Raw genomic sequence first — 25052 nt, forward strand, 5'->3', positions numbered from 1 at the left:
ATTGTGTGTGTGTTTGTTTTTTTTTTTTTTTTCATTTTCGTTTTGTACATCCCTTGAATTATTTTCCATTATTGAAACGACAAATAATTATAATAATAATAATAATAATAATAATGATCGTAATTACAAGACAAGAAAAAGTATTATTATTATTATTATTATTTTAGCGGTCGTCGCTAATTATTGTGTTTGGCCAAGGACTCCTCGTTTGTTTTTTTTTTAAAAAATTTTTTTGTTGTTGTTTTTGTCTCTTTCTAACTCTCTCTCTCTTTCTCTCTTTTAGACCGAACGTTTTCGAATAACATAATCGTAGAAAAATAGAAAGAGACGCTAACAAAAATAATAATAATAATAATAATTTAAGGTCCGACTAAAATTTTTTTGTATTTTTTTTTGTTTTGTTACGTAATAAACTCCTAAAAACGTGACGTGACGTGGATTGTTGTTGTTGTTGTTAAAAAGTATTTAAAAAAATTTTTTTATCAATTTAAATATAATTATGTTATCGTCACCTATTTTTATTTACGATCAGGTCAAAGGTGAAAAAACAGAAAAAAAAAAAAATGGAACCGATTTTACAGAGTGTAAATTTTGAAAATTCTTGTCCGGGTCAAGCCGGCGGTATGGCGGGATATTATTTTATACAATTGATGCACATGCTGTTATCATCTCATTGCACGTTAGGGGATCCAAACGATTATCCAAAGGATTATTGGAATGATTTAAAAGATGGGGATAAATTCGATTTTATTATCGTCGGAGGAGGTATTTTCCCGTTTTTTTTTAAAAATAAAAGTGACAGTGTAAAATGTTATTTCGTGAAAGGGTGTGTGTGAGAGGGAGTGAGAGAAAGAGAGAGAAAGTTTTAATTTTTTTTTTTTTTTTTTTTGATTTTAAAGAAAAAAAATAAGGGGGTGCGTTTGTGCAGGGTCGGCGGGATCCGTGATAGGGAATCGACTGAGCGAAATTTCGTCATGGAAAATATTATTGATCGAAGCCGGAGGGATTCCAACTTTCGAATCCGACATACCAGGATTTTTTTTAAGCGTGCCCGGAAGGGATCCGTCGGATTGGAATTTCATAACGCAAAAAAATAAAAATTCATGTTTGGGAATGGAAGACGAGGGTTGCGCTTTGTTTCAGGGAAGAGTTTTCGGGGGAACGAGCACTCTGAACAACATGCACTACATCCGAGGGAATCGAAAGGATTACGACGAGTGGGAAAGAGCGGGAAACGACGGTTGGAATTACGAAAACGTATTGAAATATTTTAAGAAATCGGAAAAACTCGACGATGAATTCCGAATAGTCGGACGCGATGAATATGGCGGAACGTACGACGAACTCGTTAAAATTCACGGGGGCGACGATTGGAAATTACACGTCGCGTCTAAAATAGCCGCGGGAAAATATCACTCTAGGGGTGGCTCCATGGGCGTCAATCATTTCGCATACGATTTCTCTTTGTCTCACGTGAAAAAAGCATTGTGCGATGCAGCCGAAGAGGTCAACATATCGAGAACGCCGGATTTCAATTGGATAACGCAGAGGGGATGCGGTAAAACGATGGCCGTTTTGAACGAAGCCGCTCGCGGAAATTCCGCCAAAGTTTTTTTGTCGCGAGTTAAAAATCGGGAAAATTTATTCGTCGTGCGAAACGCCGTCGTTACAAAATTAATTTTAAATGGTAAAACCGTTCGAGGCGTGGAAGTGTTCGCGAACGGGAAATCCCTGAACGTTTACGCGGAAAAAGAAGTTATTTTATCCGCGGGCGTCGTCAATTCGCCACGTTTGCTCCTCCTCTCCGGCATAGGACCCGAAGAAGAGCTCGAGTCCGCAGGGATACGACCCGTTCATCATTTGCCCGGAGTCGGGAAAAATTTTCAAGCTCACCTCACATTTTTCGGTCTTCCGTTTGCGGTTAAAAAAAAATCGGAAGCGATTAATCATTTGGAAAAAGTAGATGCCATGTATCAATTTATCTCTCGGGGAGAGGGCATGTTTGGAAACATCGGGTTAAACGACGTCGTGATTTTTGGCAACACGGAAGGGAAAAATGACGGGGAGCCACCCGACGTGAAATTTCTTCACTATTTGAATCGCGTTAAAGACTATTACACTTTCAACGAATTGTTGACGTCATTGAAAATAAAAAATGACATAAGGAGTCAATACTCGAAAGCTTATTCCCAATCGGATGTTTTATTGATGTGTCCCACATTGTTGCGACCCAAAAGCAGAGGAGAAATCGTTTTGGTCGACAGTCATCACGACACTCGACCCAAAATCATATCCAATTACTTGCAAGACAACGAAGACGTTCAAACTCTGATTCGGGCTGCAAAATTAGCCGTTCGACTGTCGGAAACGAAACCGTTGAAAGATTTGGGAGTGGAATTGATCGAACTCAAAATCGGTCCGTGCGGAAGTTTCGATTTCAAATCCGACGAGTATTGGGAATGTTTGATAAGGCACTTGACGACGAGCATGTACGACGCTTCCGGCACGTGTAAAATGGGTCCACCCGACGACGAGATGGCAGTCGTCGATGCCGAATTAAAAGTACGCGGCGTTAATCGTCTCAGAGTGGCGGATTCAAGCATTTTACCCGACATCGTGAGGGGTAGCACGAGCGTGTGTTCCGTCATGATCGGCGAAAAAGTATCGGATTCGATTAAAAAAACTTGGAAAAAATTTAAAAACGATGAACTTTGACCTTTTTTTTTTTTTTTTTCATTTGAATGACAAACGGTTATTGTTGAACTACCGTCGCACGTTCTCAAAAAATTATTAAAAAAAAAAAAATATGCAAAATTATTATTATTATTTTTTTTTTATTTTAAAATGATCTCTTAGACTCTTGTGTCGGTCCTTGACCCCCCGCCATGTCTTGTTCGAAACGCAAACGGCGGTTGTTGTTTGTTTGAAATAAATAAAAATAAAAAAACAAAATTCAAAATGTCAATCTTTATAAATTTTACGAAAGCTTGTGCAAGTGGGCTTTTACGTTCGACCTTGTTAAAAAGTCATTCTTGGTGAAATTGTCATTTGTCTTGTCTTTTCCCTCCCCCCCCTTCTTCTTCTTCTTCTTCTTCCACGTCGAAATTGAAAAATTTCATAATTGGTAGTTCGGGGTTGGGGAGGGGGGTTGACGATTCCATCGATCGTTTTTTTATTATTTTTTTTTTTTTTTTTTTTTTTTAATCCGTTGCGTATCCCCAACCGGTTTGTCTATTTTTTTTTTTTTTTCTTCATCGTTTACAAAATAAAAAAAGAAACCAATCGTGTTAAGTAACAACAACAACAACAACAACAACAATGAGCAAGAGAATCGTTGTCAAGTTTTTTTTTTCTAATGTTTGCCTTACGTAATATGGTTTTACGTGGACGTATCCGGTTTTACATCTCGAAACTAAAACTTGGAGTCAAGTTCATTTAATTTTTTGTTACCAGATTCAACCGGAGGACGTAAGTGGTTTTCCTTCCACTTTAGAGATCGGACTCGAATCGTTTGTAATGATGAACATCAGTTGTAGTCGATGAATGTTTGTTTTCATAGAATGATTTGAAAAAAAAAAAAAAAAAAAAAAAGTTTTGTTTTTAAAGTTGTTCTCTGCGTTTTTTTTTTAATTTGTCTCGCTCGCACGCACGAAACAAAAGAATAGAAAGAAAGGTTACAACCTTTCCGTACCGGTGAATTATTTTTTTTGTAAAATGTTGAAATGTCTTCCTTCGAAATTCCAACGAGTTTTCAAAATGTCTGTCCGGGTCACGTTAACGGACCGGCCGGCCTCATGATTTCACAATTAATACAAACTTTATTGGCGGCGCACTGCGGTTTCAGCAATCCGAAAGATTATCCTTCGGATTATGGAAATTCCCTGGTAGAAAATGAAGAATTTGATTTTATCATCATAGGAGCAGGTTAGTTAGAATTTAAGAAAACAACCGAAAACAAACAAAAACCTGATAAATTTGCGATATAAATTGTTTCAAGGTTAAAACTCGTTGGACCAAACTCGTTCAGGTTCAAGGTTTTTAACCGTCGCCGCAATGGATTCGTTATTCGGCGAGTTTTTTTTTTTTTTCTCTCTCTTTCCTTCTCCTCGGTTTTGTTGCACGAACGAAGGAATAAGAAGAATTTTCTAGAAAATAATAGAATTCAAATGTTTTCACAGGTTCTAGCGGTTCCGTTGTTGCAAATCGTTTGTCGGAAAATTCAAATTGGAAGATTTTAATTTTAGAAGCGGGCGGAGATCCGAGTTTCACTTCGGACGTTCCCGGTTTATTATTCAGCACTCACGGAACGGAAATCGATTGGAAATTTTTAAGCGAGAAACACGAGGGTTCGTGTTTGGGAATGATAGATGAAAAATGCGCGTATCCAAGGGGGAGGGTTTTGGGAGGAAGCAGTTCGATCAACGCGATGCTTTACGTGAGAGGAAATCCGCAAGACTACAACGATTGGAGAGATGAGGTCGGAAACGACGATTGGGACTACGAAAACGTTTTGAAATATTTTAAAAAATCCGAAAATGCGAACGGGTATTGTTTAAAAGATGAAGAGGACGTGGCGGAAGGAGGAGAAGAGGGACGACGAGAGGATTTGAAAGGGAAAATAATGTCGACGAAATATCACTCGTCCGGAGGACCGTTGAGCGTGTCGCCATTTGCAAGCGCTTCCGTCGAATTCGTTAAAAATTGCATATTTAACGCATTCGAAGAACTCAACGTTCCCTCGCTCGTGGATTTCAACGGTAAAAGTCAAATAGGATTTTCCAATTGTCCGGGAACTTTGTACCAGGGAACGAGAGCGAACGCGGCCAAAATGTTTTTGAATCCGGTGAAAGACAGACCGAATTTATTCGTCGTCAAAAACGCCATCGCAAAAAAATTACTAATTAAAAATGGGAGGGTCGAAGGAGTCGAAATATCGAGACACAATCAAACGAAAACGTTGAAAGTCAAAAAGGAAGTCGTCGTCTCAGCAGGAGCCATCAACACTCCCCAATTATTGCTCCTCTCGGGTTTAGGACCGAAAGATCATCTCGAATCGTTCAACATTCCCGTCGTGTCCGATTTGAAAGGAGTCGGACAAAATCTGCAAGATCATTTCGTGTTCGTCGGAAGTCTTTTCTCGTTGTTCAAACTTCGAAGTCACACACTTCCGCCGTTGACGCCACTCGACGCCATGTATTTTTTTCTCACTCAAAGACCTGGATATTTATCGTCGATCGGAATGACGGATCTCACGGGATTCGTGAACACGGATGACGACAACGGCACGATACCCAACATCCAATACTTGTTCATTTATTTTGCCAAAGGCGATAATTATTTGCTTCCGGAAACGATGAGAGCGTTACGATTGAACGACGACATAAGAGAAGAATTTACGAAACTCGCGAAGGAAACGGGACTGCTGATAATAGCGCCGACGTTGTTGAAACCCAACGGAAGGGGTAAAATCGAATTGAAGAGCGACGACGTGAACGATCCCCCGAAAATCCACGCCGACATATTGAAATCCGAAGATGATAGAAAAGTTTTACTCGAGGGAATCAAATTTTTGATGAGGCTCAACGACACGACCAACTTTAAAATTTTAGAACCGAAACTTCACAAGTTTAACATAGCAGAATGCGAACCGTTCCGCGAGACGTCGTCCGACGACGACTACTGGTCGTGTTTAATGAAATATTTAACGACGAGTTTATATCATCCCGTGGGAACGTGCAAGATGGGTCCGGAAACGGACGAATACGCAGTAGTCGACGGAAAGTTGAAAGTTCGCGGAGTGGAAAATTTAAGAATCGCCGATGCGAGCATAATGCCGACCATCGTCAGGGGCAACACGAACGCGGCTTGTTTCATGATCGGGGAAATGTGTTCGGATTTTATAAAAAACGATTGGGAAAAAAAAGAGCGACGACACACGGAATTATGACGGAAATGAAACGTCGCTCGCCGTCGTCAACTGTCACGTAAGAGGAGGAGGTGGAGGAGTGGTAAAGTCGTCACAGCGAGACGTAATGAAAAAAATAAAATTTTTTTTTTTTAGTCGTTTGTACTTTTTTTTTTTTTTTTTTTTTTTTTTTTAAAAGCTTCTAGAAATTACGTAATAAAAAAATCTATTCGGTGACATGGAAAACATTGCCATAAATCGTAGAAACACGTTCCAGCTGGAATTTCCCAAAGATTTGTTGATACGCGTAAATAACGTGTGAATATTTCGCCCGTGCTCCCCCCCCCCGCGTCTCCCCCAAAAAAATGAACCGCGTATGACGTCGTCATTGATTTGCATTTAAACATCATGTTTGTTGTTGTTATTTGACATCCTTCTGTCACTGGAAAAGAAAAAAAAAATTCATCAATACAATTACGACAAGGTTACGTAAAATAATAATAATAATAATAATAATAAAACGTTACGTAAAATATACTACAACATTCTTGTCGTCTTCCTCTGGAGAAAAAAAAAAAAAAAAAAATTTCCTTCAAGGTCGTCCGTCTCGAATTAAACAAAAATTATTATTATCATTATTATCATTATTTTTTTTTTGATTTTATTCTTCGGGAAGGCGGTGAGAAGATGATTTTAGTACGAAATGGACACATCTAAAAAGTCGAATGGAGATATAAGTTTTTGATTCTTGACTCGGTATTGTCGTGCTCGCGGTTGTCAAGATGACATTGACCTCATGTCCGCTTTTATTTTATCTCTTTCATTTATTCTATTTAAAATATACCAACAAAAAAAAAGAAAAAGATTTTATAATTTCAATATTGACCCGAAGACTCTCTTTTTTAAAATGGCATCCAGATCGAACGTATTGCACGTGAGAGCGCAATGCACGTGCAAAAGATTGAACGTTTAAAAAAAAAATTTTTTTTTTCCCCCCGTTTTAAAAAAAGAAAATAAAAGAATCATGTCGCCGCTGTCGAATGAATGAATGAATTATAAAAACGAACGTGTGTGTGTGAGAGAGAGAGAGAGAGACAGAGAGAAAGAGCGTGCTTAAAAGAACAAACGTGTCGAATCGTTTTTGTTGTTGTCGTTGTCGTTGTCGTTGTTTTATTTAAACGACACGATGATGGAAGTCGGAGGTTTTAATTTTTCCGAATCGTCATTTGGTTTTTGCGAAAGTTTCAACGGCGGAACAACAACCGGAACAGTTTTTGCAAAATTGATAAACACGCTTATGGCGGCTCAATGCGCTTTGAGCGTCGATTACCCGGAAGACAAATGGAAATCCCTCGTTAACGGTCAAAATTTTGATTTCATCATAATCGGAGCCGGTGAGTTGTCGTCCATTTTATTTATTTTTTTTTTTTCCTCGTTAAAAATAAATAATTTGAATTTTTTTAAAAAAAAAAAAAAAAATCTGTTTTGAAATTGTCAGTGTCATATCCGTGTGATAAAATTAAAAAAAACGCTGTTGCTGTTGTTGTTTTTTACGATTAAATAATAAATATTAAGAATTTATTATTATTATTATTTTTTTTTTTTTATCAAGAAATGAATGTTGTGGTGATAAGTGAATGAAATTAAGTCAGGGCCGTAAGTTGAAGGGGGAAAACGAATAAATTTTGGAAAAAATTTAATTTTTAGGCTCGGCCGGATCCGTCGTGGCAAATCGTTTGTCGGAAAATCCAAATTGGTCGGTTTTACTTATAGAAGCCGGTGGATCACCGACGCCGACATCGGAAATTCCGGGACTATGGATAAGCAGCCTGAAAACAAAAATGGATTGGAATTACAAATTGGAAAAAATGACGAATTGCTGTTTGGGAATGATCGAGGAAAAATGTTTGTCTCCTAGGGGAAAAGTTTTAGGGGGAACGAGCGTCATCAACGCCATGATATACGTTCGTGGAAATCCGGAAGATTACAACGAATGGGAAAATATGGGAAACGAGGGTTGGGCGTATAAAAACATATTGAAATATTTCAAGAGATCTGAGAAAATGTCCGGCTTCAATTTCGTAGACGAAAACGAGTATCGGTACCTGTTGACGAAATGGGAAAAATACCGGGCGGCGGAACCCACGTGGAGATCGAGAATATCGAAACTCGTGTCGAAAAAATATCACTCGTCCAAAGGATTGTTGAACGTCGAACATTTCGGAAAGAGACCGAACGTGGACTATTTGAAAAATGTGATTTTCGATGGAGTCGAAGAACTCGGAGAATTTTACGTGTCCGACGTGAACGGAAGATTTCAACTCGGTTTCACGGAACCGCAAACGACGACGGAAAACGGAAGGAGAGCAAACACGGCCAAAACTTTTCTGAATCCGATAAAGGGAAGAAAAAATTTGCTCATCGTTAAAAATTCAATGGCACACAAATTGATATTGGATAGAAAAAGAGTGATAGGCGTTCAGGTCGAATCGAACGGGGAAATGAAAAGAGTTTTCGTGCACAAGGAAGTGATACTCTCGGCGGGTTCCATCAACACGCCACAATTGTTGATGCTCTCCGGGATAGGACCGAGACAACATTTGGAATCGTTGAACATACCCGTCGTCCACGAAATGAACGGCGTGGGACAAAATTTGCAAGATCACGTCGTCACGTACGTCGCTCCGATATCGATAAATAAACACAAACCGGATAAAATGTCACGTCCGGGTGACGATTTAAGTCACTATCACGATTTTTTACTTCACGGCACCGGACCCTATTCGTCTTTCACGAATTTAGACGTCGTGGGTTTCGTAAACACGTTTAAAAATTCAACTCTCCCGGACGTTCAGTATCACTTCATGTATTTTTACTTGAACGACACGGAGAGCGTGAAAAAATTCACAAGAGTTCTCAATTTGAAACCGGAAATAGGAAACGAATACGTTAAAATCGTACGCGACGCGAATCTCCTCCTCATTTCGACGACTCTTCTCCGACCCAAAAGCACGGGTAGAATCGAATTGAAAAGTTCGAATCCCTACGACAGCCCGAAAATAATCGGGAATTATTTGAACGTTCCCGGAGACCTGGACACGTTGATACGAGGCGTCGAATTCGTCGTTTCATTGAGCGAAACGAAATCGTTGAAAATGAGAGAATCGAATTTGGAACGGATTCGTTTGAAAAATTGTTCGTCGGAAAAATTCAAGAGTCGAGAATATTGGACGTGTTTGATAAGGCATTTGTCGACGAATTTATATCATCCCGTGGGAACGTGTAAAATGGGACCGAAAAAAGATTCCACGTCCGTCGTCGATTCCAAACTCAAAGTTCACGGTTTGACGAATTTAAGAATAGCCGATGGAAGCATAATGCCTCTCATAGTGAGAGGAAACACGAACGCTGCGTGCATTATGATCGGTGAAAAAGCGGCGCAAATGATAAAAGACGATTGGGATTTGTAAGAAGAAGAAGAAGATTTAAGGAAGAAGAAATCGGGAGGAAGAGGGAGAGGGGGAGGGAAACCTTTTATACGAGAATACGAAACCGCGAATTGAGCTCTTTTATTTAAAATAAATGATGGAGAAAAAATTATTATTATTATTATTATTAAATTGCTTTATCATTCATCGGATTCCGAAGCGAATTCATTATTCGCTCATCTTAAGTAGGTTACAGTTAAATATTTATACTCACACGTAAATCTAGTTCCACGTTTTTTTTTTTTTTTTTTTTGTAGAATACGTCGTCATGATTGCTGTTGTCGATTATAAATTTTTCTGTTGCCCCCTGGACGATGTTGATGATGGATTCTCATCGAGTGACATAATGAAATTTCATTAAAAAAAAAAAACTTTTCTTTTTTCGTCGTCGTCGTCGTTTGTTGTTGTTGTTGTTGTTGTTGCGAAAATTTTTCGTCAAACATGTTAAAAAAAAAAAAAAAAAAAAAGTTTTATTAATAAAAAGTAAAAGTTATCGGGGTAACAACGAAACAACGAATGTTTGTTGTTGGCTAACTCGATCTTACTCGATCCGAAACGGTAACGAAAGTTTTCAAATTTATTGGTAATTTTTTTTTTAATAATGATGACGTAACGTTTTATTTATTTATTTATTATTATTATTATTATTATTATTATTACTATCATTATCATTATCATTACTACATCCCATCGACGAAACGTTTTAATAAATATTCCAAGTGTTATTTAAACGTTTGGCGATTAACCTTTTTTTTTTTTTCCTCTTTATCGACCGGCGGATAAAAGTTGATTTGATAAGAAGCGGAAATCAATCGATTATCATCAAATGATGACCTCTTATCGAATCGGATATGATAAAAAAAAGGAGGTAGAAGTGGGAGGAGGTTTTTTTGGAAAAATGAAGAAGATGACGACGGTGGCGGTGGTGGTGGTGAAAAATCAAAACAATTGTTAACGAATAACGTTGCGTAATGACGCGTATTTATATTTACACGATAAGAATTCGGTTGTATCGCATACATCATCATTAATATTAATAATAATAATAATGATAATAATAATAATTTCATAATTTCTTTTGTTTTTTTGTTTTTTGTCTCGCGTTTCGATCGATCGATCGATCCATCGTGACAAAATAGAAGTTTTATTTTTGTTGTATCTTTTAGCCGAGGGAAAAGAATATTTTTTCCAAAAAAAAAAAAAAAAAAAAAAGAGTTAAGAAGACTTTAAGAAGGAAGGGGGTGGGGGGAAAGAAAAGCCGAAGAAAAGAATCGAAAGTTGTTTGTGTTTGTTTGTTTCTGGAAAAGGTTTGGAGAACGTGTAGAGAACGTGGAAACATTATCAGAAGTAATAATTTTTTTTTTTTTTTTCCTTATTCGATCGTTAATTGCATAAAGTATGGAGTTGTTTGCAATGTCGTTGTTTAAGTTGATCATTGGAAAAATCAATTTGCTAGAATTAAGGTTGCCGGTTTACTTTTACTTCACGAAAACGATAGCTTGCACGCGCACGCACACATACACACAGACACAGACAATCGATTGTTGCCTTTTATTACTCGTTATGCGATGATCCTATCGAATATTTTAATTGCATAATAATATTTGACGTACGTGAAGATTGTCGGGTAATTAATTAATCGATGATTACGTGAAATTATTTGTTTTATTGAGAAAAAAAAAAAAAAAATAATAATAATAATAATAATAATGAACATGACTTGACTCGAGTGTCAGGTACTTATTTTTATTAATTATTTCAAAATCATTACGTTTTTCGTTTGCTTATCACGACTGCGTTGAAATTGCATAACTGTCAAAATGACGGGGAGATTTTTTTTTTTTTTCGTTTTGTCGTCTTCGCCTTTTGTTTTCGTTGTTTGTTCGTTTGTTTGTTTGTTTGTTTATTTATCTATTTTCCGTGATACCTGTAAACCTGTAAAAAAAAGTTATTATCATTATCATTTCTTTTCGTGAGAAAAAAGGTCATGCGGTCGTCGTCATCATCATCGTGTACGTACGCTGTTTTCAAACCAGTATCTATCCTCGTAATAAGCATCTTCCTTTATCAAATCGCTGACTTTTTCACCGATCATTATGACGGGAGCATTCGTGTTACCCGTCGTTATCGTCGGCATTATGGAAGCGTCTGCGACCCTTAAATTCCATATCCCGTGCACTCTTAACCTTTTGTCAACGACAGACATGTGATCTTTGGCGGGACCCATTTTACAAGTACCCACGGGATGATAAATTGTCATAGTGTAATGGCGAATCTGACAAAAAGAAAATTTTTTTTAGGTACCATTTGTTGTTTTGAAACGCAATGACAAGATTAGAAAATTTTCGAAAGCGTTTATATAACCGAGAGAGAGAGAGAGAGAGAAAGAAAATCGATATTAGAGATTGAAAGGGTCGATCGATATGTCAAGTACCTGACATTCCCAATATTTGTCAGTCAGGAATCCATATTTTAAACATTCGGGCGAACAATACGGATTAAGTGTGGCGTTCATCGATTTCATCGTCATCGTTTGACTCATGGCGTACCCGAATTTGGCTCCCTCGACCAAAACTTTGATATCGTCCGGATGATCGAAATAATTTGGATATATCAGAGGCGGATCGTTCGGATCGGAACTTTTCAAACGGATTTTACCCCTGCTTTTGGGACGCATGAGTAGGGGCAATACGGAATAAGAATCCCGATACAAAATGTTTTCGTAACACGACGCGTAATATTCGTCCGTTAAACCGCTGTCCCTTTTACCGAAAACTCCTCCGTCCGTGTTGTCGGCATAAGAAGCGAGAAACAATTGAATGTCTGGCCAATCGTCAGACGGATTCGAGTACCTGAAAAATGGAAGAAAAAAAAGTGTTTAGGGGGTTATATCGTAAAACGAAGACAGTTGACATTTTTTTTGTTTGTTTCTTTACTTGGTGTGTACGAATGCCATGGCTTCGCATTCTGGCAAACCGTACAACGGTCCGCTTTTGTTGGTCGTGAATTCTTGAACGGCGGGTAGGGTCAGAGATTTGGGCAAAACGAATCCCGGGCTCGGACCCGTAGGATCGGGATTGTTGATGAGATACGCGGTGCCACCCAAAGCGACGTGATCTTGAAGGTTTTCCCCGACTCCGGGAAGGTCCAATATGACGCTAACGTTCATATCCTGAAAGTTGAAAAGAAAACTCGTCGAATTTTGTTACAGGAAAGGTACTAAATGAGAGACGGTTTTAACAAACCTGAAGGTGATTTTTGGGTCCTACTCCGGAGAGCATCAACAATTGTGGAGATTGTAGGGCACCAGCAGACAAAATGATTTCTCTTTTCGTTCTTATCGTTTTCACACCCAAAAATTCAGTTTTGAACGTGACGCTTTCTGCTCTCCTCGTGAACGGATTTATGTTTATTTTTTGAACGTACGAATTGAGACTTATGTGAAGGTTTTTCCTTTTTCTGCAGGGCCTTAAATAAGCTAAACGTAATAAATGTAATGGCTGCTCTCTCATCATCAATAAAATTCTTTTGACAGAAACAAAAAGGAGGGGGAGGGGGATTTTTACCTTTTGCGGTGCTGCAACGGAGTCCGTCGCGAAGAGTTCCTTGCGATTTCATAAAACCTGTTTGATATTCTCCGTTCAGGTCTCGTATGGGGTACCCTAATTCTCGTCCGGCTTTTAAAAACTTTGTCACGATGGGAGATGAAAATTTAAATTCTTCGACGGTTTGATATCCCCCTGATAAACGTATAAATTCGATTAAAAAAAAAAAAATATCGTATCACTTTTAAAAAATTGATTGATTGATTGATTGATTGATTGACTGACCGAATCCGTGATAGGGTGACCATTTCAAACGATCTATTCTCACGTCTTCGGATCTTATGAAATATGGTAAAACGTTTGCAAAATCCCAACCGGGATTTTCCATCCCCCACAAATCGTAGTCGCGTCTGTTACCTCTCACGTAGAGCATCGCGTTGATGGTGCTGCTACCACCCAATACTTTTCCTCTCGGCCACTTGCACTGTCGATTTTTCATTCCGAGACAATAAGTATCTGGAATGCAAGAAATTTTGTTTTTCAACCTGGGACAAGGGGGGGTGGGAAAGAAAAACCTTAAATAAAAATTAGATGAAAGGGATACGATACCGGAAGGTTCGGTTTTAAATTGCCAATCGATGGGTGATTTTTGTAGTGCCGCCATGAAGAGGGGCACGTCGCTTAAAATGGTTTCGTCGGGTCCGGCTTCGAGTAGCAAAACGTTCCATGCGGGATTCTCCGATAGTCTGGATGCGACGACGGCACCCGCACTCCCACCTCCTATCACAATAAAATCATATTCGTCCAACAATTCCGTGCTGTGTTTAAAAGCGGGCCTTCCTCCATCCGCGACAATGTCGGGTCTCGTGAGTTTTATCAAAAGTCTCGCCATTAATATGAATCCGAATCCGGCGCCGTAGGATAATGTTATCCTCAAAGCTGATTTAACCGCCAACGCTTCCATTTTGTTGAAACGTCACAAATGATTTTTTCCCTAAACGTTTTATTTACACGATGGTGGTGTTCGATTGTTCGTTCGTTCGTTTGTTTTTTCCTCCTTGTTTCTTTAAAACCACAAAAAAGATTTCACGTGTTTAAAAAAATTCGCCATCTTTAAATATTTATATAAATTTTTTTAACGAAATAAAATTCACCAACGACAAATGTTAATTAATAATAAAAAATCAATAGGACGACGAAATGAATTGTTGCTACCTCTGCAAAATTATCGATTTAATTTAATTTTTTGCTTAAATAATAAATTTTTTCTTTCGACAAAAAAACGAACGAAATTTTTATATTCAGCAACTTGACCAAATTCATGTTTGACATTCAAAACGACCTTTTTGCTCTAGCTCTCTCTCTCTCTCTCTCTCTCTTTCTTTCTTTCTCTCTCTATTAACCCGTCTCTAAGGGTTTAAAAAATGTTTTAAAGAAGCCACAGCTCGAGTTTGTTCGTTTGTTTTTCATTCATTAGATTTTAAAATCAGCAAAACAACGGAAACAAAATTTGAAAACAATCGAATCGATTTTTTTTTACTGATTCGAATTATTATTATTAATATTATTATTAAACGTCAGAATTGCTGTCAAAAAAAAAAATTTGCTGATTTTTCAAATGTAAACGATTGACGTCACAATTCCTCAACGGTCAAAAACCTCGAAGAAATTTTTTAAAAAAAATTTTTTTTTTTTTTTTTTTTACACGAGAGATTAAGGAAAGTAAAAAATAAACAAAACGAAAAAAGAATGGAAAAGTTGAGGGTCTTGATGACGTTTCAAAATTTTGTTTGTCTTCTGCTTTAAACGTTAATATTTCCGTCGGAAACGGAAAAATAATAATAATAATAACGGTCAACGCAAAAAGTAAATTAATTTAAAAAAAAAAAAAAAAATCTCTTACGTATATATATTTACAAAAATTTACATATGAATTTTATTTTATTATCATCATCATTATTATTATTATTATTATTATCATTATTATTAATTGTTTGTTTATTATTATTATTATTATTCTTCTTCCGGCAAAGAGTTTTCCGGTCTGAGTTTTGTTTTCCAAAAATCTTTTATCATGTCCGAACCCTTTTCCGCAATCATCATGACCGGAGCGTTTGTGTTACCCGAAACGAGAGTCGGCATTATGGATGCGTCGATGACTCTTAATCCTTTGATGCCGTAGACTCTTAATTGGGGATCCGTAACCGCATCAGGATCCCAGTAGGGTCCCATTTTGGCCGTGCCCACCGGGTGGTATATCGTGACCGTGTAATGCCTTATCAAACACTCCCAGTAAACGTTTGTAAAACGTTTGATGTGTTCGCATCCGGGCCACGGTACGTCGTAATATTTACTTCCGTACCTGAAAGTTGAAAAATTGAATTTTTATTTTTTTTTTTTTCGGGGGGGGAGGGGGAGGGGGATCATTCGAAATCATTAAATTTAAATTTTTTTTTAAGTGTAACCTTTGAAATGATTTGGTCCTGCTGAGAGCCATCCCGATTTTTACACCCTCAATCAGTGTTGCCAAATCGAATGGATCCGTTAGATAATTTGGATATATCAGTGGATAATCGTAGGGATTTTTGCTCCTCAATTTTATTATCCCTCGACTTCTCGGCCTCAGCAAAACGGGTATGACGCTCCAAACGTCTTTGTTCGATATGGGTTCGAAAACTCTTTTGTAAAACGAATCTTTGATTCCGTGTGCGCGCCATATTTGATTACCACCGTCCGATGCCGTGGATCCGGAAACGAAATGAAATTCGATGTCGGGAAAATCTTCGGATTTATTCGCGTATTTCGTTTTGACGAACGCCAAACCTGAAAAAAAAAAAAAAAACAGAAATTTTCTTTTGTGATTTTTTCCCGGTTTGTTTCCCTCCTCCCACCTCTGTAAGCATTACCTTCGACGCCGCCCATAACGGTCAATGGTCCATCCCCTAGCATGGCATATTTTAAAACGGAAGGTACGTTTTCGTACCTTTGCTGTACGAGAGAAATGTCTTGATTGACTCGAAATGTGAAACCGCCCAAACCCACGTGATCCTGTAAATTGTGACCCACTTTGAGGTCTTGTATCACCGGTATTTTCAGCTTGTGAAGGTGTTCTTTAGGTCCTATTCCTGAAAAAAAGTTTTTTGTTTAAATAAGTTTTTCCACGTGTGTGACGTCATCGTAAAATTTTTCATTTTGTCACCTGAGAGCATGAGTATTTGGGGGGATCCGACAGCTCCTGCCGACAATATGACTTCTTTTGTTGCCTTTGCAACGTGAACTTTTCCTTCTCTCACGTATTCGACTCCTCGTGCTACCTTCGTGACCGGATCTATCAATACCTGATTATTTTGATTTAAAAAGAAAAAAAATTGTGAGAGATCAACAATTTTTTTTTTTTAGAAAGGGATGATTAAATTACCTTTAGTACGTGAGCTCCCATGGCGACGTGAAGATTGGGTCGAAGACGTGCAGGCCTTAAAAACGCTTTGCTACTACTGCACCTGGATCCTCTTCTTATGGTTCCCTGTGCGACCATAAATCCCGTCTGGTATTCTCCGTTAATGTCACGATTTTCGTAACCCATTTCAACACCTGCTTGTACGAAAGCCGCTGCCAATGGTGTGTGCCACGGAGCTTCTTGAACCGTCAGATACCTGAAACGTCAAAATGGAGATTATTTAAAAAAAAAAAAAAATTATTTAAATAGGATTTTAATAAGATGTGTTTTTTTTTTTTTTTTTGAAGGGATTAACTTCTTACCCCCCGGAGCTGTGATAGGGAGTGTTCACCAAATAAGGATTTTTATTATCTTCGGATTTTTTAAAGTAATAAAGAACGTCTTTGTAGCCCCAGCCCGGGTTTCCCAAAGATTCCCATATGTCGTAATCTTTTTTATTTCCTCTCACGTAGAGCATGTAATTGAGTACGCTCGAACCTCCGAGAACTTTTCCCCTGGGCCAATTACAACGATTGTTGGCCATACCTGTTTGAAAAAGAAAAAATTTTGTTTGTTTGTTGTTAACGAATATTTCTCACGCTTGAGTGAGATTTGACGGTTAATTTCATTTGTACGAACCCAAACATGCCGTGGGTTGCGGTTCCGTCTTGTACTGCCAATCGAGTTTGCTGAGTTGTAAATAAGCAGCGAGTAAGGGTACGTCAGAAATTTCAGTTTCGTCGTGACCGGCTTCGAGTAGTAAAACGTTCCAATCGTCGATTTCGCTCAAACGATTTGCCAAAACTGCACCTGAACGAAAACAAACGGTTTGTTTATCGGCGGGTAGCTGACCGTTTGTCTGAAAGGTACAAAAAAACAGAAAAACTTACCAGCCGAACCTGCTCCGACTATGACAAAATCGTAATTATCGAACATCATTTCGTCTACGACGTCTATCGGTCTCGATTCCGGATCTAAAAGTTCGTAGTGAAAATATGCGACGGCAGCAACGAGCATGGGTAGAAACCACGAGGAAAGACCACCGACAGCGCTTGCTGCAGCACCCGCCAATGATATCGGTACTCCTGCTATGGCTGACATGTCGCATCGTATCGGGTTACTTTAAACTGTTAGGGAAAACAAAAACGTGAGGATTGACGACGACGATTCGATTCCGTCGCGTTTGCCAAATAAATGCCCGAAAAAGCCAAAACATTGAACTTATTTCGAAATAATAATTTCACTTAAACTGTGTCAGACGTTGACGACGACGACGACGACGACGACGACTCATGATTTTATAAAAAATTCGATTCGTGGAAATGTATGAGAGAGAAATTATTAATGCCAAAGACATGCCCACCGCTCGGTACAAAGTTCATCATCATCATCATCATCATCATTATCATCATCACAAAACCGTGACCACGAAATCGACAAAATTTCTTTTGAAAAAGTTTATTAAAAAAAAAAAAGAAAAAAATTTTTTTTTAGATAAAATCGAAATTTAAAAATTTTCACCATTACAATTTTATTCAACTCCAGTATTATTATTATCATTATCATTATTATCACTATTATTATTATTATTATTATTAACGAACGTTTTCGATCACAATAAATTTCTTTGATTTTTTTTTTTTTTCAATCGTATAAAAAAAAAAAGGCAAAGTGAAAGTTTTATGAAGTAAACAAACAAACAAACAAACAAACAAACGGACAACATGAAGGATTAAATTTTTTATTTATTTTCTCCCTCTCCCTCCCCCACCTTCCCTGAATCCCTGATGGTGACGGTGTAGATGATGATGATTTTTCTATTAAAATTTTTAGAAAAAAAAAAAAAATGTCAGGTAAATTAAATTTTCATTTCCGGTGATTTGAACGTCATCGTTGTCGTCGCTGTCGCTGTTGGAACGCGACGTAATTTTTTTTTTTTTCCCCCCCGTTTCTGAACAAAATAATTTCAAAAAGTAATAATAATAATAATAATTATTTTACTTTACCTTTGACGATTTATTTATTATTTTACAACGTCGATCCTCTCTTTTTGTTCGTTTGTTATTCCTTTGAAAAACCATAAAAATATTAATAATAATAACAATAATGTTAACGATATTCACGACGAAAGAATTTATTTATCGTCACACAAAAGAAAAAAAAACTCCTACCGACTGAAGTCGAGACTCGAAGAAGAATGAAAACATAATAATAATAATAATAATAATAATAATGCTAGAGTTTTAGGTATGAGTAACGGCAAAATAACTAAGTCGAGAAGTGGAAGAAGAAGAAGAAGGAAAATACCGGTAGAAAGCTATTGCGGTCGTTTTTAATTTGTGTTTGACGAAACAACTTTTTACGTTTGTTGTTGTTGTTGTTGTTGTTGTATTCGATCGAATCCAGGTGTGGGTTAAATATTAGTTGGCGAACACGAACGTGTTCTGGTTACCATCACCTTTCTTTAACATACGATTCTTGTGCGAGTACCATACTACGATAAAGAGGTAACGGTACCATTCATAGAATTTTAAAAAGAGTATTAAGTCTCGCGCGCGCGCACACACACACACACACACACGTTTGCGTTCATGTTTTGTTGGCTCTGGTGTTGATGATGAGGGAGGGGGGAAAAGGGGGAAATGATGGACGATATAATTTTTTTTTACCGTTTTGCCAAATGACGACACCAAATTGACCGCAATTGCATAACGTTAACTTTTTAAAAAGAAAATAAATTATCACTGGTATTGTTTGTTTTCATAACAATCGATTGTGGTTGTTTGTGATTGAAATTCGAATGAAGCTTTGTGTGATCCACTTTCGGAAATCATAAAACGAAAAATCCGTGCAGAGACGCACGTAGGCGGTCTACGTTTAAAACAAACGAAAGTGAGAAAGCAAATAGACGGGGAGGTGGGGTGGGATGGGGGGGGGCGGGGTTTCAGGTTTTTAAGGATTAAATAAAAATTTTACATTTTTTTTTTTTTTTTTTTTTTTTTTTTTCTTCTATCTTACGCAGGAGGATGTTGTCGAGCGACGAAAAAAGTGACAATCGTCGGAGGTTGGGCTTGGGCATGGTACGGAATCACAGACGTTCAAAGGTTATCACTCGAAGTGATGACGTTAAATCCGATTTGCGAATACGTGGAAACGGCTCAAGGAGTGCCCTTGACCGTGACCGGAGTAGCTCAGTGTAAGATAATGAGAGCAGAAGAATTACTACAAACGGCGAGCGAACAGTTTTTGGGAAAAGACGTCAAAGAAGTTAAAAGCACGATACTACAAACGCTGGAGGGTCATCTCAGAGCCATTTTAGGTGAGTTATACTTTTTGCTTTTTTTTCCTCTCTCTCTCTCCAACGTCTCAAAAGGTTTGTAAAGTTTGCTACTGTTAATGTGATTTCCGGTACGAGTGTAGAAACTGCTCAAAAGTGACGTAAACAAAAACTGACATTTTTATTTGGGAGTAGATGGTTGAATGTAAGTGATGGCGTGTTTACAATTTGACCATCACCTTGTCATGAAATGTCATGCGCGCGACGGATTCGAACGAATTAATTACACGAATTACGACCTCAAGAAATAAATTGAGTCACGTTCTTACCGTTGTACAAACAAACAAACAACCGAAACGAACAATCGGGGAAATAAAAGAAAGAAAAGGAAATATTAATTTCGGGACGATTGAATGAAGAATCATCAAAACTTGCTTAAAGCGACGGCGGTGACGCGGTCACGTTTAATTTTTCTTTCTTTTTTTGTTTTTTTTTTTTTTTCTAATTCCACGCGCGAATCAAGGGGGGGGGGAAATGAAATCGTAATTTTTAGTTAAATTTTTTCAACTCGCGATTTCATTTCCTACATTTTACGATCGCAACCGGTTATTTTAGGTTCAAAAAAAAAAAAAAAAAAAATTTATTAGTATGTTTTGAGTATCATTGTCGTGACGGTCACGGTCATTTCCGTTTTTTAAATGAGTTTTATAATGAGAAGGAGAAAAACAAAAACAAAACAAGGCGGAAGTTGTTGTTTAAGCGAACAAAGCAATCGGTCGTCTCTCTTTAAACATATGGAAAACATGATTGTGCTGCCTTGGCAAGTTGATTAAAAAATTTTTTTTCTCTCTCTCTCTCTCATTGTTTTCCCACTGAAACTCTAAATCAAGGAAACAAGTTTTTCGCGTTTGGAATATTATATCAATTGGAAATGAAAAAAAAAAAAAAAAAAAAAAAAACAAAGAGCGTCACACCCAGCAAATAACCAAACGTAAAAATTAACTTTTACGTTAAGTTTCCAATTTTCCTTTTTGTTGTTCAAATGCCAACTTTAAAAAAAGAAAATTTAAAATTTTTGCCGCGTTTTTTGCGCCGAGTGCCTGAAAAGGAAAATTTTTTTTTTTTTAAACCCCCGAAATCAAAATTAACGAACTTGAACTTAATTTTAAAAAAAAAAAAAAAAAAAAAAAAAAAGTGTAATCAGGAAGAAGAAAAAATTTCGGACGCGCAATTTATTTTTTTTAAATTATAAAAAGAGCGACGAACTTAAATTTTTCTTATCGTGATACCTACTAATAATAATTAGTACCCGACGCGTTCACCTTTGAATGATTTCCTTTGAAAAGGGGATCAACGAACAAAAAGAAAAAAAAAAAAAAAAAATTTTTTTTTCTCAGAATCGGAACGAAAACGTAAATAATTAATTAAATAATTTTCTTTTTTTTTTTTTTTTTTTTTTTTTTTTTTGAAATGCGTGGTAGATACCGAAAAAATTTAGTAAGAAAAAAAAAAAAAAACGTGGTAGGAGACAACGTGGCCGAAGAATCACGCAAGATGCGATGGAAATGTCGATCGGATCGAATCACGCAATGGGTAAAAGATAATTTCGCTTACGTAATTACGATAACGAGAACACCCGAAAGCGGTCCTCCGGTAGAATTCAGGTACGACGAAATTCAGGCATCCGTGCAAAAAAAAACAAATTTGCAAATCTTATCGTGTTTTTAGTGAAGTGGGAGCAACCCAAAAAAAAAATCTGTATTTTTTTTTTTTTTCTTCTTTGTCGTCTGCTCCATCGCGTGGCTTTTTCCGAAAGTTTTTCTTTTTCCGAATCGTCAGACGTGGAAGAATCCGACGCGCGGAACGTTTTGCTAAATTTTCATCATTATCATCATCATCGCTACGACCACGACATCGGTTATCACAAGTCAGTTATGCCATTTTTCTTCTAACGTTTTTTTTCGCCGTCGCCGTTGTTTGTTGTGTTTGTTGTTTTTGTTTTACTCGTACGAAAAACAAGTTGGAAAATTTTTATTTTGTTTTCGCGAATTGTCAGTGTTTCGCATACCCTCCGACGATAGCTCGTGCTAACGCGGATACCTGAAAATCTACTAGAAAGTTTTAAATCGCGAAAATAATAATAATAATAATATTGTAATCGATCGATTGACTACGAATCGATAAAATTGAATTTTTTAACACAAAAAACGTTTGAAAATTTAAAAAGTCGTGAAAACGTGTTATTAGATAATAATCGGTTGTTGTTAAAAAAGTACACAAAAGACGTGGCAGAAAGAAGAAGAAGCACAAAAATTGTTACGAGAAAGTTTAGCATTAACCATAAACGAGAGTTGTTATCGTTTGTTGTTGTTTGTTGTTGTTGTTTGTTGATGGACATTTAAATAATATTTTTGCACGAACGTTTTTTTTTTTTCTTGCGAACGCGTTTTATTTTTCCGCGTGCGTTCTTGAATTTTTCCTTTTCTTTTTCCTTTTTTTTTCCTACGCGTACCTGGAGTAGGAGATTCAATCAAAAAAAGGGAAATTACGAGGTTTAGGTTTAGGTTTAATTATGGTTAGTCTGGCTAATATCGGAGCTTTGCAAGTCGTCATGACGCTCATCGGAACGGCAATGGTCGTCAAAAAGTACGTACGAACGGATATCACGGGGGGGGGGCAGAGAGGGAGGGGAACAGAAATTAATAAATCAAGGTCGTATCAATGTAAAATGTTTTCTACGTTCGACCTCGACTTTTTTTCTAATTATCAAATAATTGCGAAAGATTTTTTGGTTTTTGCCTTTTAGAAAAAAAAAAAAACAAAATGAACCAATAGAAAGTTTAGAAAATTTCGCAAATATGGCGAAATTTTTTTTTTTTATTTTGCGCAAATAAATTTGCCTGGAAGTCAAAACCGAAAACCTGGTTTTTTTTGAAAAGTTACTCTACGATGGATTAAGTTAAAATGGCGGTTTATAAAGTTTTGTTTTCGTTTTGCAGGAACACTTACAGTAGAAGAGGTGTACAAAGACCGAGATCAGTTTGCAGCACTGGTGAGAGAAGTAGCCGCTCCTGATGTCGGACGAATGGGAATTGAAATTTTATCGTTTACAATAAAAGACGTTTACGATGACGTTCAATACCTGGCCTCACTAGGTAACGACGACGAAAACGACGTGTAAGAAGAACTAAATGGGGGGAAATTTAATTCGCATTTGATTACATTTCAGGTAAATCGCAAACGGCTGCCGTCAAACGGGATGCAGACATAGGCGTAGCACAAGCCAATCGAGATGCTGGAATCCGCGAAGCTGAATGCGAGAAATCCGCAATGGATATAAAATACAACACGGACACGAAAATCGAAGATAATGCCAGAATGTACAAATTGCAAAAAGCCAATTTCGATAAGGAAATCAACACGGCCGTACGTTTTGACCCCGGGGGGGGGAGGGGTGGAGGAATCACTTTCTTAATAATCATATTTACTTTTTTTTTGTGTATGTTCAGAAAGCGGAATCTGCGCTGGCATACGAACTTCAAGCAGCGAAAATAAAACAACAAATCAGAAACGAAGAAATACAAATAGACGTGGTAGAAAGAAGGAAAGAAATACAAGTCGAAGAACAGGAAGTTTTAAGAAAGGAAAGAGAACTCAATGCAACGGTTCGTCTTCCGGCGGAAGCGGAAAGCTATCGAGTTCAAGTACGTTTCGAATCGTTGGAAATTTTTCTAAATTTGAAATCACGTTTTAATAAAAGTAGTAGTAGTCACGCTGTAGTAGTTGTAGTGGTAGTAGTGGTTGTGGTTGGTAGTCCTGTAGTCGAAGGAGGATTAGATACCTCATTTGAAAATTTATTTATTTTTATTTATTTTAATAAATTAATAATAATAATAATAATAAAATTTGTTTTTTTTTTTTTTATTACCCTTTCACGACTTGTTTGTTGGTTGCTCGATTACAAACAGAAATAGAATTGAGAATGATAAAATATTGTTGTAGATGATAGCCGAAGGAAAGCGTACACAAACAGTAGAAATTGCCAAAGCGGAAGGAGAAAGAATAAGAAAAGTCGGAGGAGCGGAAGCTCTTGCGATAGGTTTAGTCGGAAAAGCGGAAGCCGAAAGAATGAGATTAAAAGCCAAAGTATATAAAGACTACAAAGATGCTGCGATAATGTCTTTAGTAGTCGAAGCGTTACCAAAAATAGCAGCGGAAGTAGCTGCACCACTTGCCAAAACGGAAGAAATTGTTCTTTTAGGTGGAAGCGATTCATCCACCGGTGAGATAACAAGACTTGTAGGACAAATCCCTCCAGCCGTACAAGCTCTAACCGGTGTCGATTTGTCCAAGGTTGTATATATATATATACCTAAGTATAAGTCACATTGAAGTGAAATGGAAACGTAAACTAATTGTGTTATTTTTAAATTCAAGGTTTTAGCAAAAGTTCCAGGAGCTAAATAACGCCACGCCGATCAACGAGTTGAACAACGTTTCCAAATAGACTCGTTGTCGTCGTCGTCGTCGTCTGCATCTGCGACGCAATATCAAAATCATCGTCAAATGATATCACAGCCTTTGATACAACCGAGGAATTCAAATACCGATAAAAACAATCCCGAATTAATAACGGTAACGACTAAAATTATCGAAAGCGTCAAAACTGCCGAACCCCTGGCAAGGCCATCAGGACAATCGTGTCCGCCGAAAACGACAGAGAAAAAACCCTCGGCCATACCCACGCCGAGAAAATCGATAGAAAAAAAAATGGTCGAAATAAAAGCGAGCCCGAGGAAAATCCTCGGCGAGAGTTCGAAATCCGGCACCGCCGCCTCCACCGCCACCGCCGGAGCCGGCGGAAGTGGAGGCATAAAGAGCAACAGCACGGAAAATTTAAAATGTTCGACTCCGACTCCGAAAAAATAGCCATCACATTCGTGTATAAATAAATCCTAAAAAAAAAAAATGGCGGTTCGTCATAAAATTTTCACGCGGTTTATTTATGCACGATAAAAAAAATAAAATAAAATGGGAGGGGTCAAAATAAGGGGGTAAGAAAAATTATTATTATTATTATCGTTATCATTATCATTATCATCATTTTTTTCTATGACTTTTTAATGAATTTTAAATGCTTGAAAATTTAAAAAAAAAAAAAAATGGCGCTTGAACTCGTTTTTACGTTACGTTACGTAATTAAACGAGTAATTAAACAATTTTTTATGTGTGTGTGTGTGTGTGTGTGTGTGTGTGTAAGTGTGGGTGTGTGCGCGTGATGATTTCGTATGATCCTTCTTTCGTGTCTTTGATCCTAGCAAAATCTCAAATTTTTTATATGCGAAACACACGCGCACGCATTCACGCAGTCGCCATTTTGAATTTTTCTTATATTCGCATC

At 37.4% G+C, this 25052-nt stretch overlaps 6 protein-coding genes across 6 annotated transcripts; 4 read left to right on the forward strand and 2 right to left on the reverse strand.

Moving 5' to 3' along the window:
* Positions 1 to 563: 563 nt before the first annotated feature.
* Phum_PHUM448840 (glucose dehydrogenase, putative) lies at positions 564 to 2715 on the forward strand (the record flags this gene model as incomplete). The annotated part of the gene is made up of 2 exons (XM_002429659.1): positions 564 to 765; positions 929 to 2715. The coding sequence occupies 2 exons, from the start codon at positions 564 to 566 to the stop codon at positions 2713 to 2715; spliced, it is 1989 nt and encodes a 662-aa protein (XP_002429704.1).
* A 1007-nt stretch (positions 2716 to 3722) lies between these two features.
* On the forward strand, positions 3723 to 5947 carry Phum_PHUM448850 (Alcohol oxidase, putative; the record flags this gene model as incomplete). The annotated part of the gene is made up of 2 exons (XM_002429660.1): positions 3723 to 3924; positions 4179 to 5947. The coding sequence occupies 2 exons, from the start codon at positions 3723 to 3725 to the stop codon at positions 5945 to 5947; spliced, it is 1971 nt and encodes a 656-aa protein (XP_002429705.1).
* A 1144-nt stretch (positions 5948 to 7091) lies between these two features.
* On the forward strand, positions 7092 to 9375 carry Phum_PHUM448860 (glucose dehydrogenase precursor, putative; the record flags this gene model as incomplete). The annotated part of the gene is made up of 3 exons (XM_002429661.1): positions 7092 to 7299; positions 7613 to 8000; positions 8064 to 9375. The coding sequence occupies 3 exons, from the start codon at positions 7092 to 7094 to the stop codon at positions 9373 to 9375; spliced, it is 1908 nt and encodes a 635-aa protein (XP_002429706.1).
* Positions 9376 to 11398: 2023 nt separating this feature from the next.
* Phum_PHUM448870 (glucose dehydrogenase precursor, putative) lies at positions 11399 to 13902 on the reverse strand (the record flags this gene model as incomplete). The annotated part of the gene is made up of 7 exons (XM_002429662.1): positions 11399 to 11668; positions 11828 to 12245; positions 12330 to 12565; positions 12639 to 12871; positions 12960 to 13133; positions 13224 to 13454; positions 13548 to 13902. The coding sequence occupies 7 exons, from the start codon at positions 13900 to 13902 to the stop codon at positions 11399 to 11401; spliced, it is 1917 nt and encodes a 638-aa protein (XP_002429707.1).
* A 613-nt stretch (positions 13903 to 14515) lies between these two features.
* Phum_PHUM448880 (glucose dehydrogenase precursor, putative) lies at positions 14516 to 17475 on the reverse strand (the record flags this gene model as incomplete). Its single annotated transcript, XM_002429663.1, has 9 exons — positions 14516 to 14524; positions 15045 to 15300; positions 15404 to 15761; positions 15845 to 16063; positions 16138 to 16276; positions 16357 to 16591; positions 16698 to 16920; positions 17014 to 17184; positions 17265 to 17475. The coding sequence occupies 9 exons, from the start codon at positions 17473 to 17475 to the stop codon at positions 14516 to 14518; spliced, it is 1821 nt and encodes a 606-aa protein (XP_002429708.1).
* A 2019-nt stretch (positions 17476 to 19494) lies between these two features.
* Positions 19495 to 24580, forward strand: Phum_PHUM448890 (Flotillin-2, putative; the record flags this gene model as incomplete). Its single annotated transcript, XM_002429664.1, has 6 exons — positions 19495 to 19672; positions 22591 to 22806; positions 22881 to 23077; positions 23161 to 23355; positions 23654 to 24004; positions 24230 to 24580. The coding sequence occupies 6 exons, from the start codon at positions 19495 to 19497 to the stop codon at positions 24578 to 24580; spliced, it is 1488 nt and encodes a 495-aa protein (XP_002429709.1).
* Between the last annotated feature and the right edge of the window lie 472 nt (positions 24581 to 25052).

This window comes from Pediculus humanus, genomic scaffold, assembly GCF_000006295.1.
Source record: "Pediculus humanus corporis 1103172108219 genomic scaffold, whole genome shotgun sequence".
Taxonomy (NCBI): Eukaryota; Metazoa; Arthropoda; class Insecta; order Psocodea; family Pediculidae; genus Pediculus; species Pediculus humanus.